Source organism: Portunus trituberculatus, chromosome 36, assembly GCF_017591435.1.
Source record: "Portunus trituberculatus isolate SZX2019 chromosome 36, ASM1759143v1, whole genome shotgun sequence".
Lineage (NCBI taxonomy): Eukaryota > Metazoa > Arthropoda > Malacostraca > Decapoda > Portunidae > Portunus > Portunus trituberculatus.
Window position 1 is genome coordinate 10,840,153 of NC_059290.1, and position 15,365 is coordinate 10,855,517.

A 15,365-nucleotide genomic window follows, 5' to 3' on the forward strand; every position below is an offset into this window, starting at 1 on the left:
CTCATGTGTGCGATTAAAATGAAGACGGTGGTCATCATCGATCTTCTCACCTCCAAAGACCCTTCCTGATGTCAACAGAATGGTCTAATGGTATACAAGTCTCAAGATAAAAATGTGTCCCAGTATTGAAGTGGTTAATGAGTTTTGAGTACGATAGGACGATATTATTTAGATCAGGAATGGTGCATGGAGGTCAAGACTAATGACCAGAGTCTACACTATTTTAATCCCAACACAAGTATCTGAAGCTGCATAAAATCACGAAATAGTAAGTAGAATGAATATGGAAACGCGCCATGGTACTGAAGAGGTAAATGAAGCGTCACTAGTTAAGATTGATGAGGTGGAGCAAGAGAGAAAGGTTAAGATTAATGGAAGAGATGAAAAGGTGGATTAAAAAGGTGCCTCTTCATTAACAAAGGTAAAGTGGCGAGCAGGTGTGTGTAGGTGTGCTTACAGGTGTGTTCTGTGTCAATATTGTGGGGAATTAAAAACTTTCTTGTGTAAATCATTTTGTCATTATTTGCATTTTTTAAGGTGGAATTTGATACGGAAAAAGATCTAGTGTCGAAAACCATCACCATCACCACCACCACCACCACCACCAACAACAACAACAACAATCAACAACAGTACGATAAAACCAGCATTAAGGAAAAAATATTTACTGAGATTTCCAATAAACAAAGTGACAATTATAACATTACATAATTATGGCAACTGTTTCTTGAGCAATAAAAGAGGAGGAGGAGGAGGAGGATATGAAACTAAAAGCGAAGAAAATAAGGATAAGAAAAACCAAAAAGGACAAGGGAAAAGAGAAGGAAAAGGAAGAAAACTGAAAAAAAGGAGTAGGAGGAGGAGGAGGACAAAAAGGAAAACAAAAACGAGAAACAAGGAACAACGGGAAAAAGGACGAGCGAAAACAAGAAAAAGGAAAATAGGAAAAAAAAGAAAAAAGAAAGAACAAGAACAAGAGGAAGAGAGAAAGAAAAGAAAGAAGGAAGAAAGAAGGAAAAAGGAGAAAAGAAAAAAGAAAAGGAACGAAAAAAAAGAGGAAGAGGAAAGAAGGGCAAGATTTAGTGATGGAACAGACGCAGATTGGAATGAACGAGAACCATATTGCTTTCATTGCACGCCTCCGCCACCAGCTCATCGTTGGTGGACCCGGCAGGGCTCACTATGTACTCCACACCGCTCTGTTACCGGGAAGAGAATCGGATACCATTACTTAGGATCAACACAGAATCATTCAATATTATATAGGATTCAGATACAATTACTTAGGATTAACATAGGATTACTTAAGATTATATAGGATTCAGATTACTTAGGATCAATATAGAATTACTCAAATGATTCAGATACCACTACTGTACTTAGGATTAACACAGGATTACTAAAGATTATATAGGATTCAGATTACTTAAGATCTAACGGGAAGAGAATCAGATACCACTATTTAGGATCAACATAGGATCATTCAAAATTGTATAGGATTCAGATACAATTACTTAAGATTAACATATGATTACTTACGATTATATAGGATTCAGATTACTTAGGATCAATATAGGATTACTCAAAGGATTCAGATACCATTGCTTAGGATCAACATAGGATTACTTAAGATTATGTAGGATTACAAACAAATTACATTACTGCTCGATAATGTAAGATGGTTTCATGCATTTGCTTAGCCAGAGAAGATTAGTAGTCGATTAAAAAGGCGGTTTCACGCACCAAGGGGGAGGAGGAGGAGGAGGAGGAGGAGGAGAATTATAGAAACAAAGGAGGAGGAGGAGGCTATGAATTGCACCATGTATTAACATTTTACAATGTACTAAACACATTATATACATTACATTTCTCTCTCTCTCTCTCTCTCTCTCTCTCTCTCTCTCTCTCTCTCTCTCTCTCTCTCTCTCTCTCTCTCTCTCAGGTTATGTTAAGACTAAGGTTAAGTTAAGACTAAGGTTAAGTTAAGACTAAGGTTAAGTTAAGTCCAAGATAGGTTAAAACTTAGGTAGGTTAAGATTAGTTCAAGTTAAGACTACATTAAGTAAGACTAGGGTAAGTTAAGAATGAGAAAGGTTTAGACTAGCTTAGGTTAAGCAAGATTAGGTTACCTTAAGTTAGATTAGGTTAAAGTTAAGCTAAGTAAGGCTCGGCTAGGTTAGGTGACATAAGGTTAGGCAGACAATCTCACCTGTCTAGCCCTGTCCACGTTGTCTCTGAAGGGGAAGAAGGCGTCTGAGGAGAGAGAGACGCCCTTCAGCTGCTGCGTCCATTCGTCCCGCTCAGCCTGACTCAAGGGCGGCGGCACCTCCTCCAGCACCGCAGCGAACTCTGACTCCGGCATATCTTTACCTGAAGGTGCGGGAAGTGAAAAGGTGTAAGAGGAAGAAAACAACGGAAGAACAAGGAAGGGTGAGGGGAAGAGGAAGAAAACGAAGAAACCACAAGGAAAGGTGTGAGGAAGAGGAAGAAAACGAAGAAACCACAAGGAAAGGTGCAAAAGAAAGAATAAGGAAAGTTGTGAGTAAGAGGTGTGAGTAAGAGGAAGAACAAGGAAAGGTGTAAAAGGAAGAACAAGGAAAGATGAGTAAGAGGAAGAAAAAATAATGCAGAACAAGGTGTGAATAAGACGAAGAACACACAAAAGAAGAACAAATATACTGCACACACGAACACTTTTGAAACTCACATCCCAAAATATGAATAAAAAAAACAGCATTACTTAAAGACAAAGACATGAAAACAACAGCAATTACAACGACAGTAATGAAACGCAATTTAAAAAAACGCGACAGATAGATGACGAAGCAATGACTAATAGAAAATGTGGCAGGAAATGAGAGTGCAGAACGAACAACGGATGAAGAAGTTGTAAAAAAACCGGAAACGTAAACAGACAGACAAAAGTAGAGATAATAATAATAACTAAAAGAAAATGAGGATAGAGAAAAAAAATACATGGATCAAGAGAGAGAGAGAGAGAGAGAGAGAGAGAGAGAGAGAGAGAGAGAGAGACTAACAAACAGACACTCACCCACAGTCCCGCCTACGTAGTTGTCAATGGCGTTGGATTTCTCAGCCCTCTTCACCCCAGCCTTGAATTTCAGCCCCAGAACGCGAGGGTGGTGACGCATCCACCTGCAGAACCACCACCACACACACACACACACACACACACACACAGCAATAGTTACCCTAAAACACGAAAAATAAACCAACAAAAGTCACACACCATTACTCTAAAATTACTTAATCTAACCCAACAAAACAGACAAACTAATTATCACCCTATGAAACTAATATTAAACCAACTAACACACACACACACACACACACACACGAATGGTTACTTAATAAAATCTAACCAAACGCAAGCAAAACCCCGAGATGTACCAAAAAGCAATAAAACAAGCCATTGAAACAGACACACACTAACAATTACCCTGAAATATTATACATAACCAACAAAACACACAGACGTCAATCATTACACAGAAAATACTAACCATGACCCAACAAAATACATGGAAACAATTTATTATCATGATTAAAAACGATAAGAAGCAAACAAAACAGGCGTATATACCAATTATTAGCCCCAAAACTGCTATAAAACCCAATTCTTACCTTACAAATACAAACCCTAAACCGTCACACATCATTATTCCCCTACATGACCACAAGTTATCACCCTAAATAAAGCGATAAGCAAACAAAACACAGGCGCACGAACTACTATCCCAAAACAGCTAAAATCACCAATTCTTACCTTAGAAATACAACACAAACCCAAAAACAGTCACACATCATTATTCCCCTAAAAAAACGATAACCCCCAAAAACAGTCACGCCGGGAGGAGGAGGAGGAATACAAAGGAAGACAAACAGCAACAGACCCTTAGGTCCTTACTAGGCTGTTTGTGAAAACTATCTACTAACTACCAGTGGTAGAGACAGGACAGCAAAGCAGAAGGCTCCTCCCACCTGCCCCTCCCTCCAGCCGAGGCTGGCAGGAAAAAAAGGCGAAACCATGTGATATTAAAAAATCACATGGAATTTTAGTAGAGTGAAAAGGAAATGTGTAATCTACGTCTGACTACTTGTGTTTGTGGGGGAAAGTGTTAACGCTTGGTGAATGTCATGTGGTGTGTGCATTGTGTACGTGGATGCACAGTGTGTATGTCGAATGGGTGGTGCGGCAGCCTTGCCTGGCGCTTTCTAGGGAGGCAGCAGTCAATCAGGCCCCAGCTCCGTTCAATCCACTGAGATAGCATACTTTCCCTGTAGGGACGCCGTACGCTGATAACCCCTTGCAACATTGATCCCTGGTACTTAGTTCCCGATGATGATCAATGGTTGACAAGGCCCTCTCCAAACACAGCCCGTCACAGGTCGAGAGTAGTAGTAGTGACCGTTCACTCTGGGCTATCTGTGCGTGTATGCAGTGTAGTGTAGTATGTATGTAAACACAGTGTGGAGTCAAAAAGGTGGTGCGGCAGCCTTGCCTGGCGCTTTCAAGAGAGGCAGCAGTCAATCAGGCCCCAGCTCCGTACAACCACTGTAAAAGTGCACTTCCCTTTAAAGGGCGCCGCACACTGTATGGTTACCCCCTGCAGCGGTGACCCTGGTACCTTAAATCCCGATGATGGTCACCTACTGTCAGGGCTCTTGACTATCCACAGCCCTTCACAGATCGAGAGTAAAAGTAGTGACCGTTCACTCCGGGCTATCTGTGTCATGTATGGAGGGTGAGAGTAATTTAAACTAACGGGCAATTTAATTCACGATCAGAGGCCCGGGAGATAAAAGAAAAAGCGCAAATTATTCGGAAATGAATAGCGACAACCGGGGATTACATTCAAAGTATTTATCGAGGCGAACTTTGAACGTTTCGATAGTACCTGAGTTGACAACATTTGATGGCAGACCATTCCATATATTGACTATGCGATTAAAGAAAAAGTGTTTGACTTCATTTGTTACAAAGCGCTTACCAACAATTTTGAAACCATTGCTTCTGGTGACATTTGACTGGTCGACTGATACGTATTTTTGAATATTCATATTTGCAAACCCATTAAAAATTTTGAAAAGCATGATAAGGTCGCCTCTTACTCTCCGTTTCTCAAGAGAAAATAAATTTAATTCCTTTAGGCGTTCCTCGTAGGATTTGTTCCGCAACCTTGGGATCATTTTTGTTAATCTGCGTTGTATTTTTCTAATTTTTCAATATCTTTTTGTAATACGGTGACCAAAACTGAACATTGTATTCGAGATGTGGACGGACGAGTGAGTTATATAATGTTAATATTATTTTTCAGACTTGAAAGTGAAAGATCGTCCAATGAAACCAACTAATTTATTCGCAGTTTTGACGACTTCAGTACAGTGTTTGCTAGGCTTGAGGTCTGCTGAAACAATGACACCAAGATCTTTTCTTTGTCCACACTCGTCATTGGGATATCATTCATCTTGTATGTCGCCTGAGGATTTTGATTTCCTATGTGTAAAACGTGGCATTTATCTATATTGAATTTCATTTGCCACTTGTTTGACCATTCGATGAGAGTATCTAAATCTTTTGCAAAAGTTGTCTTTGGCTTTCTGAGTCTACTCTGTTTGCAATTTTGTGTCATCTGCGAATTTTGAGAGCTTACAATTTATTCTTTCATCAATGTCGTTAATATATATAATAAAAGAATAGGTCCCAGAACTGATCCTTGAGGAACGCCACTGCTTACGTTAATCCATTCTGAAGATTTACCATTGATCACAACTCGCTGTTTACGATCAGACAACCAATCCTCGATCCACGCTGCAATGTCACCAGTTATACCATGCGCTTTTACTTTGTTGATAAGACGTTTATGTGGCACTTTGTCAAAAGCCTTTTGGAAGTCAAGATATATGACATCAACCGCTCTAGTGTTGTCGTACAAATTATATATATCATGGAAAAAGTCAAGTAAATTTGTTAGACATGACCGCTTGTTTCTAAATCCATGTTGTGATTCGTTTATTATGTTGTTACTTTCTAAGAATGCAACAACTTTATCCCTCAAAACTGTCTCCATTAATTTACCTACCACTGAAGTGAGGCTAATTGGTCGATAATTTCTAGTTTGAGACTTGTCACCTTTTTTAAAGATTGGAGTTACGTTAGCGAGTTTCCAGTCATCAGGAACTTTACGAGTGCTAAGTGATTTATTAAAGAGGATAGACAATGGTTTAACAAGTTCTTTCTTTGCCTCTTTTAGTATTCGTGGAGAAATTTTATCGGGACCAGGAGTTTTGTTTGTTTTAACTTTATTTATTGCGCTCAAAATTACATTTTCTTGGATATCGCACGTATTTAAACAGACATTATTGCTGTGATTTGGTGCAGTTGGCTGATTTTCTGAATGATTTTCTTCAGTGAAGACTGACGCGAAGTAATTGTTTAATTTAATAGCCATTTCAATTTCGTCGTCCGTGTGTTCGCCATTGTCTAGAGCTAGCGGCCCTATTGATGAAGCTATTGCTTTTTTAGTTCTGATATAACTGAAAAACTCTTTAGGATTTGTCTTGCTACGATTGGCGATATGGAGCTCATAATTTTCTTACTTTCCTTATAAGTTTTTAGCATTGCGTCGCAATTGGTCATGCTCAGTCTTGTCTCTTTCATTGTGTGTTGTTTTGTATTTGTGGTAGGCGCGTTTTTTAGCAGAGAGACAGTTTTTTATTTCTGAATTCCACCATTTAGGTTTATAGCTGGCGATTGAGCGCCTATTTCGTAGTGGAATAGAGGATTTTACAGCTCGGTCTAGTTTAAATGTAAATATTTTCCACGCTTCATTTATACAATTTGCACTCGATAATTGGCTCCAATCGCTTTCAGACAGAATTTTTCTGAGTTTTCCAAAATTAGCTCGACGAAAGTCAGGTACTTTTTCTTTACTTACATTTGTGAGCATCTTACTTGTTTTGACATTGAATGTAATCGCCCGGTGGTCACTGGTGCTGAATTCGGAACCAACTTCTACATTAGAAATTATATTTTCATTTGTCGTTAAAATAAGGTCTAAGATATTATCACCTCTTGTTGGATGTTGTACGAGTTGATCAAGACCACTTTCTAAAAGATTATTATACAAATTTTGTCCCGAGTGTGAATTTAAAGGATCGCCCCATCTGTTAACGGCAAGATTAAAATCTCCAACAATTATGGTCTCATTTTCCGAACAAATTTCAGCTATTTGTTCATATAGTTTGTTGTCAGCTTCCTGTAGTTGTCCTGGAGGTCGGTAAATGACACCAATTACTAATTTTCGCGGTTTAGAGTTAAGTTGAACGTATGAGACATCGATATTATTTATCTTTTTGACTGGTTTCCAAAGCGGGCGAAGATCTGATTTGACATATAGGAGTACTCCACCTCCTACTCTGTGCTCTCTTTCACAGTTAAATAAATTGTAGCCCTGTAACGAAAATTCTGCTAAAAGTCTCTGTTTGAAGTGTTAATCCAGGATTCCGTCACGCCGATAATGTCGAAGTCTTCTGTGCTGACAATTTCCTCTAGATCCTGAAATTTGTTTCTTATACTGCGCGCATTAATGTAACAAAATTTTAAGGCATTACGCTCAGATGGGGCAGTTTCGCTTTCATTGTTTATGTCATCCCTGTTGTTGGTGCTTGACTCACGTTTTTTGATTTATGGGCAGTTACCGCTTCATTGAAAAGACGCCCCAGTCTTGCTGAACCAACAGAATTCAGGTGAAGGCCATCTTTCCAAAACAGAATTTTCTGATCGTAGAAGTGGTTCCATAGATTAATGAAATCAACTCCCTCTTCTTTGCAGAGATTGCTGAGACGAGAATTAATGCTGAATGCTTTGTTGTAGAAAGAATTGGCAGCATTAATTCTGGGGAGGATACCAGAGATGATATTATTCGATTTTGTTTTGTATTTGTTGATCATCTTACGATATTTTTCAAGAAGGGCCTCTGATCTGGTGCTCTGTATGTCATTTGTCCCGGCGTGTATGAGGAACAATGTGTTTTCGGTTGAATCATTTGTCAGCTCATCAAATGCGCCAGTGATGTCATCGATCCTACCGCCAGGAATGCAGTGTCTTTTTCTGTTTCTGGGGGCTCGCGAGCAAACCTCAACTATTTGGTTTCGGACCAGAGAATCGCCTATTAGTTTGGTGTCCTCGTCATCAATGGTTGGGTCGCTGAGAATTTCGTAACGATTTGAGGAGGAGGAGGAAGAGGAAGAGGAAGAGGAAGAGGAAGAGGAAGAGGAGGAGGAGGAGGAGGAGGAGAGAGAGAGAGAGAGAGAGAGAGAGAGAGAGAGAGAGAGAGAGAGAGAGAGAGAGAGAGAGAGAGAGAGGAGAGAGAGAGAGGAGGAAAAAAAGGACTTGGAGATAACTTTAAAAAAAAAAAAATATAGAAGCAAAAAAATACAAGCGAATCACAAAATTACCTAAAAAAGAAGAAAAGGAAAATCAACACCACAACAAAACAAAAGGAAAAAAATTAAAAGGAAAAAGAAAATCAACAACAAAACAAAAGGAAAACTAAATAAAAAGAAAAAAAGAAAAAAAATCATCTAAAAATGAAAACTGAAAAAAAAACACCAAATGAAAAAAGATGAAGAAAAAGAAGAAGATGAAGAAGAAAATGATGAAGAAGGAAATTGAACTATGAATGGAGAAGAACCATGACTTACCTCCTTGTTCTTGGTGACAATGTTGGTGAGGAGGTCCGGGGTGATGACAGCATCGTTACTGCGCTGCTCCAGAGTCAGCCCGAAGATGGTACGCCGCTCCTGCTGGCCGCCCTCGTAGCTAGGGTCCATCTGGAGGTGAGGGATGGGTGCAGAAAAAAAGAAAGGAAGAAAGAAAGAAAAGAGACAGAAAGAGGGAGATTTGGTTAAGTTTCCGCCAATCAAATCACTTCATCTCATTATTTGCGCTCTCTCTCTCTCTCTCTCTCTCTCTCTCTCTCTCTCTCTCTCTCTCTCTCTCTCTCTCTCTCTCTCTCTCTCTCTCTCTCTCTCTCTCTCTCTCACACATTTTACCTCCTCTCATCCATTTTACCACTCTTCAGTACAGCATTTATACATAGTCACACAAGTATTCTCCAAGCAGGTCTTAATTATGCGGCTATTGCAATTTATCACTACATTTTTGCGCAAATTTTCACTTCTCATTCATTCCCGGATCCTTCACTCACTTGCAACACGCAGTACTTCCCTCCCTTCTTCTTCTGCAGCAGTTCCAGGGCCTCGGGGGTGTAGCCTGGCGCCACCACACCATCAGACACCTAGAAGACACAGGGTACGTGCTACAGGACACTTTCTACTACATCATCCAAATCACACACCGTATTCATAAACGCTTTGCTCTCATCACGATTATTTTCCAAGGCCACAGAGATGACTAGCGGGGTTTTCAAGAGTGGTTCTACAGTTAATAATGAGAAAATCTTGTTACTCTGCTTCCAGAACCATAAAAACACCTTAAAAAACGCTTTTCTCTCACCACGCCTATTTTTTAAGGCACAGAGATGAACAGCAGGGTTTCCAAGAGTGTTTCTACAATTAATAATGAGGAAATTTTGTCACTGCCTCTAGGACCATAAAAAACACCTTAAAAAACACTCTTCTCTCTCACCACTACTGTTTTTTAAGGTCACAGATGACTAGCGGGATTTTCAAGAGTGTTTTTACAATTAATAATGTTAAAATCCCCAGTCCTCACCTCCCGGGAAATGATGCGTGCCGTTAGGGCGTCACACTCGTCAGACAGCGCCACGAAGTCACCAAACGAGGACATCCGATCGGCGCCCCTTGCCCTGGCGTAAGCCGTGGCCAGGGGAGTCAGCGGGCCCAGGTCGTCCACCATGCACACTTGGGCCTGGAGGTGATGCGGGTGGTGAGTGACTACTACTGCTGCTACTATCAATACTACTACTACTTTACTACTACTACTGTACTATGATTACTACTACTATACGACAACTACTATTACTACGACTACTACTTCTGCTGCTACAACTACTAATGTTGCTGCTACTACTGCTACGACTACTACTACTGCTGCTGCTACGACTACTACTACTACTACTACTACGACTACTACTATTATTATTACGACTACTACTGCTGTTGCTATGACTATTACTACTGCTGCTACTACTGCTTCTGCTACGACTACGACTACGACTACTACTACTACTGCTGCTGCTATGACTATTACTGCTGCTGCTGCTACTACTCCTACTACGACTAAGACTACTACTACTGCTGTTGCTATGACTATTACTGCTGCTGCTACTACTGCTACGACTACAACTACTACTAATAATAAGAGTAATAATAATAATTATACTTGTGCTGCTAAGATTACTACTAATGCAATGACTACTGACACTACTACTGCTACTTCTGCTGCTACTATTATTAATCAATCTCTTGCAATTACTATTACTGCTAGTGCTACTACTGACTGTATTTCTATTTCCACTAAAGTCGCTGTTACTGCTATTACAATGACTCACTGTTATTCTATCCTCACCACACTACCAACACAAACTCATCCCAGGCAACAAATAAATAATAATAAAAGCATCTATATCACAATTATATACTCCATTCAAAACAAGACACCGCTTCTCACTTCATACCTCTGTCTCGTCAAGCGGCACACCCACAGCTGCGCCGGCGGGTGACACGTGCTTGAAGGAGGCGGCGGCTGGCAGGCTCAGGGCAGCTCTCAGCTCTCTCACCAGCTGCCAGGCGTTCAGGGCGTCACACAGGTTGATGAAACCCGGGGAACCGTTCACCACTGAGAGGAACGACATAAACATTGTATTGGTCATGGTGTGGTCTGTGGTCTGAAACGCTTTGCTCTCACCGTGATTGTTTCCAAGGCCACAGGTGATTAGCAGGGTTTTCAAGAGTTTATCCAGTTAATAATACAGATATCTTGTCAATCTGCCTCTAGAAACGTAAAACACATCTAAAACCTCGTGGAAATTTAAATAAAGCCTTTTGAAAGAGTGGAGGTGAAGCGCAAAAGTGTTTGAGAATCGAGCCTGACCTTGAAAAAAAAAAAAAAAAAACACTGCAGGCCTTACCAGTGAGAGGCAGCTTGGCCCCCTGCGTGAAGACCTGCGCAGGCTTCTGGTGGGGATTCATGCCGTAGCGAAGCGTCAGTTGGGACACGCCAGCAGAGAAGGTCTTCCTGAAGTAGTCACTGATGTGGTCGTCATACTGTGCTGTGTGTGTGAAGGCTTTCAGCGCCAACTCCTGCCTGCAAGAGTCACAAGGACGATGGTAGGTAGAAGTAGTAGTAGTAGTAGTAGTAGTAGTAGTAGTAGTAGTAGTAGTAGTAGTAATTTATAATATATTTGCCAGCAATATACCACGCACATACAAAACTAATAAGAGGGAGGCTTAAGACATTTACCCCTTTGTTTTGGCGGACTCTCCGACCTGCATGGGGACTGGCAATTAAGTAGGCCTGACAATTAAGTAGGCCTTTTATTTATACTGCCAGTTATCCTTTCTTACTTAACAAAAAACTAGTCAAATAAAGCTTTCATCACACTTTACCTAGTAGCAGGAGCCGTGTCCCTTGAAGCCCCCTGTATCTCCCCCAGGACGCGAGTGTAGTCCCCGGGGTCGCAGAGGACAGTGACCCGGGAGTGGTTCTTGGCAGCAGCACGAAGGAGAGTCACGCCGCCGATGTCAATGTTCTCCACAGCCTCCTCCACAGTCACCCCTTCCCGGCTCACAGTGCGCACGAAGGGGTACAGGTTACACACCACCACCTGGACACGGACATCGTAATTGTTCTCTAATGAACAAAAACATCTGAACAACGCCAAATTTCACCACAAGACTAAAAACGATATAATATTAAAAGCAGATGGAAGAAAAGTATGGAAACAGTACAGAAATCAAAAGAAAAACAAAAAACATCGCTTAAGTTTCGCCACACAAGACTAACTATGAAAAAAACTAATAACACTAGATAGAAGAAAAGTAAGGAAACAGCACAGAAACTAAAGAAAAAAAAAAGAAAAATGACTTAACCTCTTCTGTATCATATGACGCCATTTCCATATTCATTCTGCTTACCATCTGGTGAATTTATACAGTCTCAGAAACTTAAGTGGAGACTGAAATAGTGAAGGGTCTGGTCACTAATCTTCCGACCTCCATAGACCTTTCCTAATGTCAATAAAATGGTCTACTCGTACACAAATCTCAAGATAAAAATGTGTCTCATTGCTGAAGTGGTTAATATTACGAAGAATCTGGATAAGCAAAACAAAAAACATCATTTCACGTTTTAACATCAATATCAAAAGACGAAGAAAATTTTAGGAAACGGAAAACGAGATGAATAGTAAACGAATTAGAGAGGAGCGCGAGATTGAAGGTTTGAAATCTCAGAAACTTCATACATTAACAAGCTGACTGACTACCAAGGCAAGACCAAACAAAGCCTGTACGCAGATATGGTTTGCTCTCTCACCACGACAATTTTCCAAGGCCACAGACAACTAGCCCGGTTTTCAAAAGTTCCTCCTTTCGATAAACTAGAAATCTTGCCAATCCATCAACAAAACCATAAAAACATTCTTAAAAAAACACGTGTCTTCTAAGTAGTGATGGTGGGAGAGCAAAGCGTTTCAAAATACGGGCCCAAGTAACACGTCACCTGGATGAGAGAGATGCTCCGGGCGGCGAGATCAGCGAGGTCAGAAGGATTGGTGTCCCTGGCAAGGATTCCCCCGTGGATGACTGGGTGCAGAGTCTTCACCCGCCCACCAAGCATCTCCGGGGCCCCAGTGACAGTCCCCACGTCCGACACCTGAGAGAGAGAGAGAGAGAGAGAGAGAGAGAGAGAGAGAGAGAGAGAGAGAGAGAGAGGAACATTAATGACGAGAAAATAAGTAACAGGAAAGTCAGCAAGTAACGAAAATAAACGAGTCAACGAAAAAAATTTAATATCCATCGTGTGTGTGTGTGTGTGTGTGTGTGTGTGTGTGTGTGTGTCTGCTTCACCTCCAGTCCCGCCTCCCGGAGCTTCGTGGCGGTGCCTCCTGAAGCCACCAGCTTGAGTCCCGCGGCGGCCAAACCACGCGCTAACTCCACCACGCCCGTCTTGTCAGACACGCTGAGGACGGCTGAGAGAGAGAGAGAGAGAGAGAGAGAGAGAGAGAGAGAGAGAGAGAGAGAGAGAGAGAGAGAGAGGGGGGGGTGGCAGAGAATTAGTAACAATGAGAAGAATCACTGAATAAAGACTATCTCGTGATCATCCTCCTCCTCCTTCTCTAACCACTCCTCACTATGTAGTATGTACTCCTTCACCGCAGTTCATAGAGTGATATGAATCACACAATACTCCCGGTAAGAAGCATCTAATATTGTTTGATGAAGTACTCGTTCTACTCATTACGACTACACTAAACACACTTCTAATCAGTACGACTGCAGCATATACACAACTTCTAATCACTACGACTGTATCAAACACACTACTATGAAGCATTAAAAGCCACACTTACTGTAACTCAAGCACTTTCCACCTCCGCTACAGCATCCTATTTATACAAAAGCATTAAAAGAAATTGGGTCTACCTCAATCCCTTAAGTACCATGACCCGTTTCCATATTCATTGCTTGCTATTTGGTGGTTTTATACAGTATCAGAAACTCCTGGGGGATTAAAGTTATTGAAGACTGAGTATTAATGTCAATAAAATCGCCTAATCGTACACAAATTTGAAGGTAAAAATGTGTCTCAGTATTGAAGGAATTAAATGGATGAATATGATTGTTCTTATTGATTAATGGTTACAAAAAATTAATGCACTTATCATAATGTATATACGTACATATACAATACCTCACACTCATAAATTACCACTGAGACACTATAAGCAGTAAAGGAGATTAAAATTATCAAAGATGGCTGGGCATTTTACGTTCTCAATACTTACTCTTATCAAAATACATCTTCCTTTAGTCAATTACCACTAATATACTTAAATTGGATAGCAGCTGGCTTTAGCTTTGAACACACCAAGACATCCATCAGTGCTATATGCAGTACAAGTTTAAATCTTTCAAAATCAGTCACTTACCACAGAACTAAATCATTAAGCACACGTAAATTAGCAATATGTTTTAACTAGTTTTAACAGCGATAGATTACCTAATTTTGCTCCGGTAGCCATGGTCACTGATCACCAAGAATAACTCCTCGTACTGTCCTTTACAAGCAACCTATCCCACTATACCCGGCAGACTGTCCCTTGGTTACACCCCGGCTTCTCTCAACACTTCTCTCCCTCCTAGCGTCCGATTCTTACCATTCGGACCAGACAAGCATAGTTAGAAGAGGCTGTTACCATTAATATACCCGCCCCATTGTACTGCTAGCTTATTTTCCTGTCATTTCTGATGTTTTCATGCACTGGGATCAAGTTTAGAAGAGGGATTAGAAAGAGTGGGAGTTCATTAACATCTATCCATGTTATCTCCAGACGAACGCTTCTATCCACGTGGTTATGCGACCTTGAGTCTGACTTGAATATTCCTTCCTTGCTTTTCGTTTAGTTTCCTTGCCTTGCGTCCAAGCCCGGTACTGATAACTTGCTGATATCTTACTTGGTTCTTCTTGATTTAGTATTTATTTAGCTATTGTCATGGTGTTTCAAGTTTTCATATATTTCTTTGATTCCCTTTGCTATTTTGGCGTCACGAGTATGATTTTGGTGTGGACGGAGAGCGAGATGGAGAGAAATATAGCGGGATAGCAACAGACCTAAAACCAGACAGGCTCACTCACACCCTGGGGCACACCATCGCCCACGAATAGTTAGGCCTCTTCATTATTTCGACCCTTTGAGGCTTTCATTCATATTATGCGGGATTCAAGACAGCTAGATTTACTCATGTCCTGACTAGATCATATACTTTACACTGACTATGATGAGAAAGAAAAGCCACGGTAGGAATATAATGTATCGGTTTGTTAGGGAAGATTAGAGTACAAATTTGTATGCAGATAATAGGAAAATGTACTCTGGTTATGATATAGACAGCAGTTTAAAGGTATAAGTTTCACTCAATACTGAATCATCTTCAATACAAGATGAGTAGGATAGCAAAACTTTATAACAAACCTAAAGCTGGTTGAAATTATGGATTTTATTTATTTTTTTTTTTCGGGAGGATTACTCACTCTAAACATTAAAAATATCAAATAAATACTTAAACTTTAAAGGATATATTAGATAACCCTGGACAAGCTGAAAAGAATTGACTTATCTGCAGGTGTCAGAGAG

The 15,365-nt window shown here is 40.5% G+C and overlaps 1 protein-coding gene across 1 annotated transcript; it reads right to left on the reverse strand.

Moving 5' to 3' along the window:
• Positions 1 to 952: 952 nt before the first annotated feature.
• LOC123513583 (bifunctional purine biosynthesis protein ATIC-like) lies at positions 953 to 14,361 on the reverse strand. Its single transcript, XM_045270833.1, has 12 exons — positions 14,231 to 14,361; positions 13,078 to 13,199; positions 12,731 to 12,883; positions 11,617 to 11,834; positions 11,139 to 11,314; positions 10,686 to 10,846; positions 9,761 to 9,916; positions 9,234 to 9,323; positions 8,644 to 8,856; positions 3,053 to 3,218; positions 2,210 to 2,370; positions 953 to 1,199 (listed from the first exon to the last, which is right to left on the reverse strand). The coding sequence occupies exons 1-12, from the start codon at positions 14,250 to 14,252 to the stop codon at positions 1,080 to 1,082; spliced, it is 1,758 nt and encodes a 585-aa protein (XP_045126768.1). The 5' UTR covers positions 14,253 to 14,361; the 3' UTR covers positions 953 to 1,079.
• Positions 14,362 to 15,365: the final 1,004 nt, after the last annotated feature.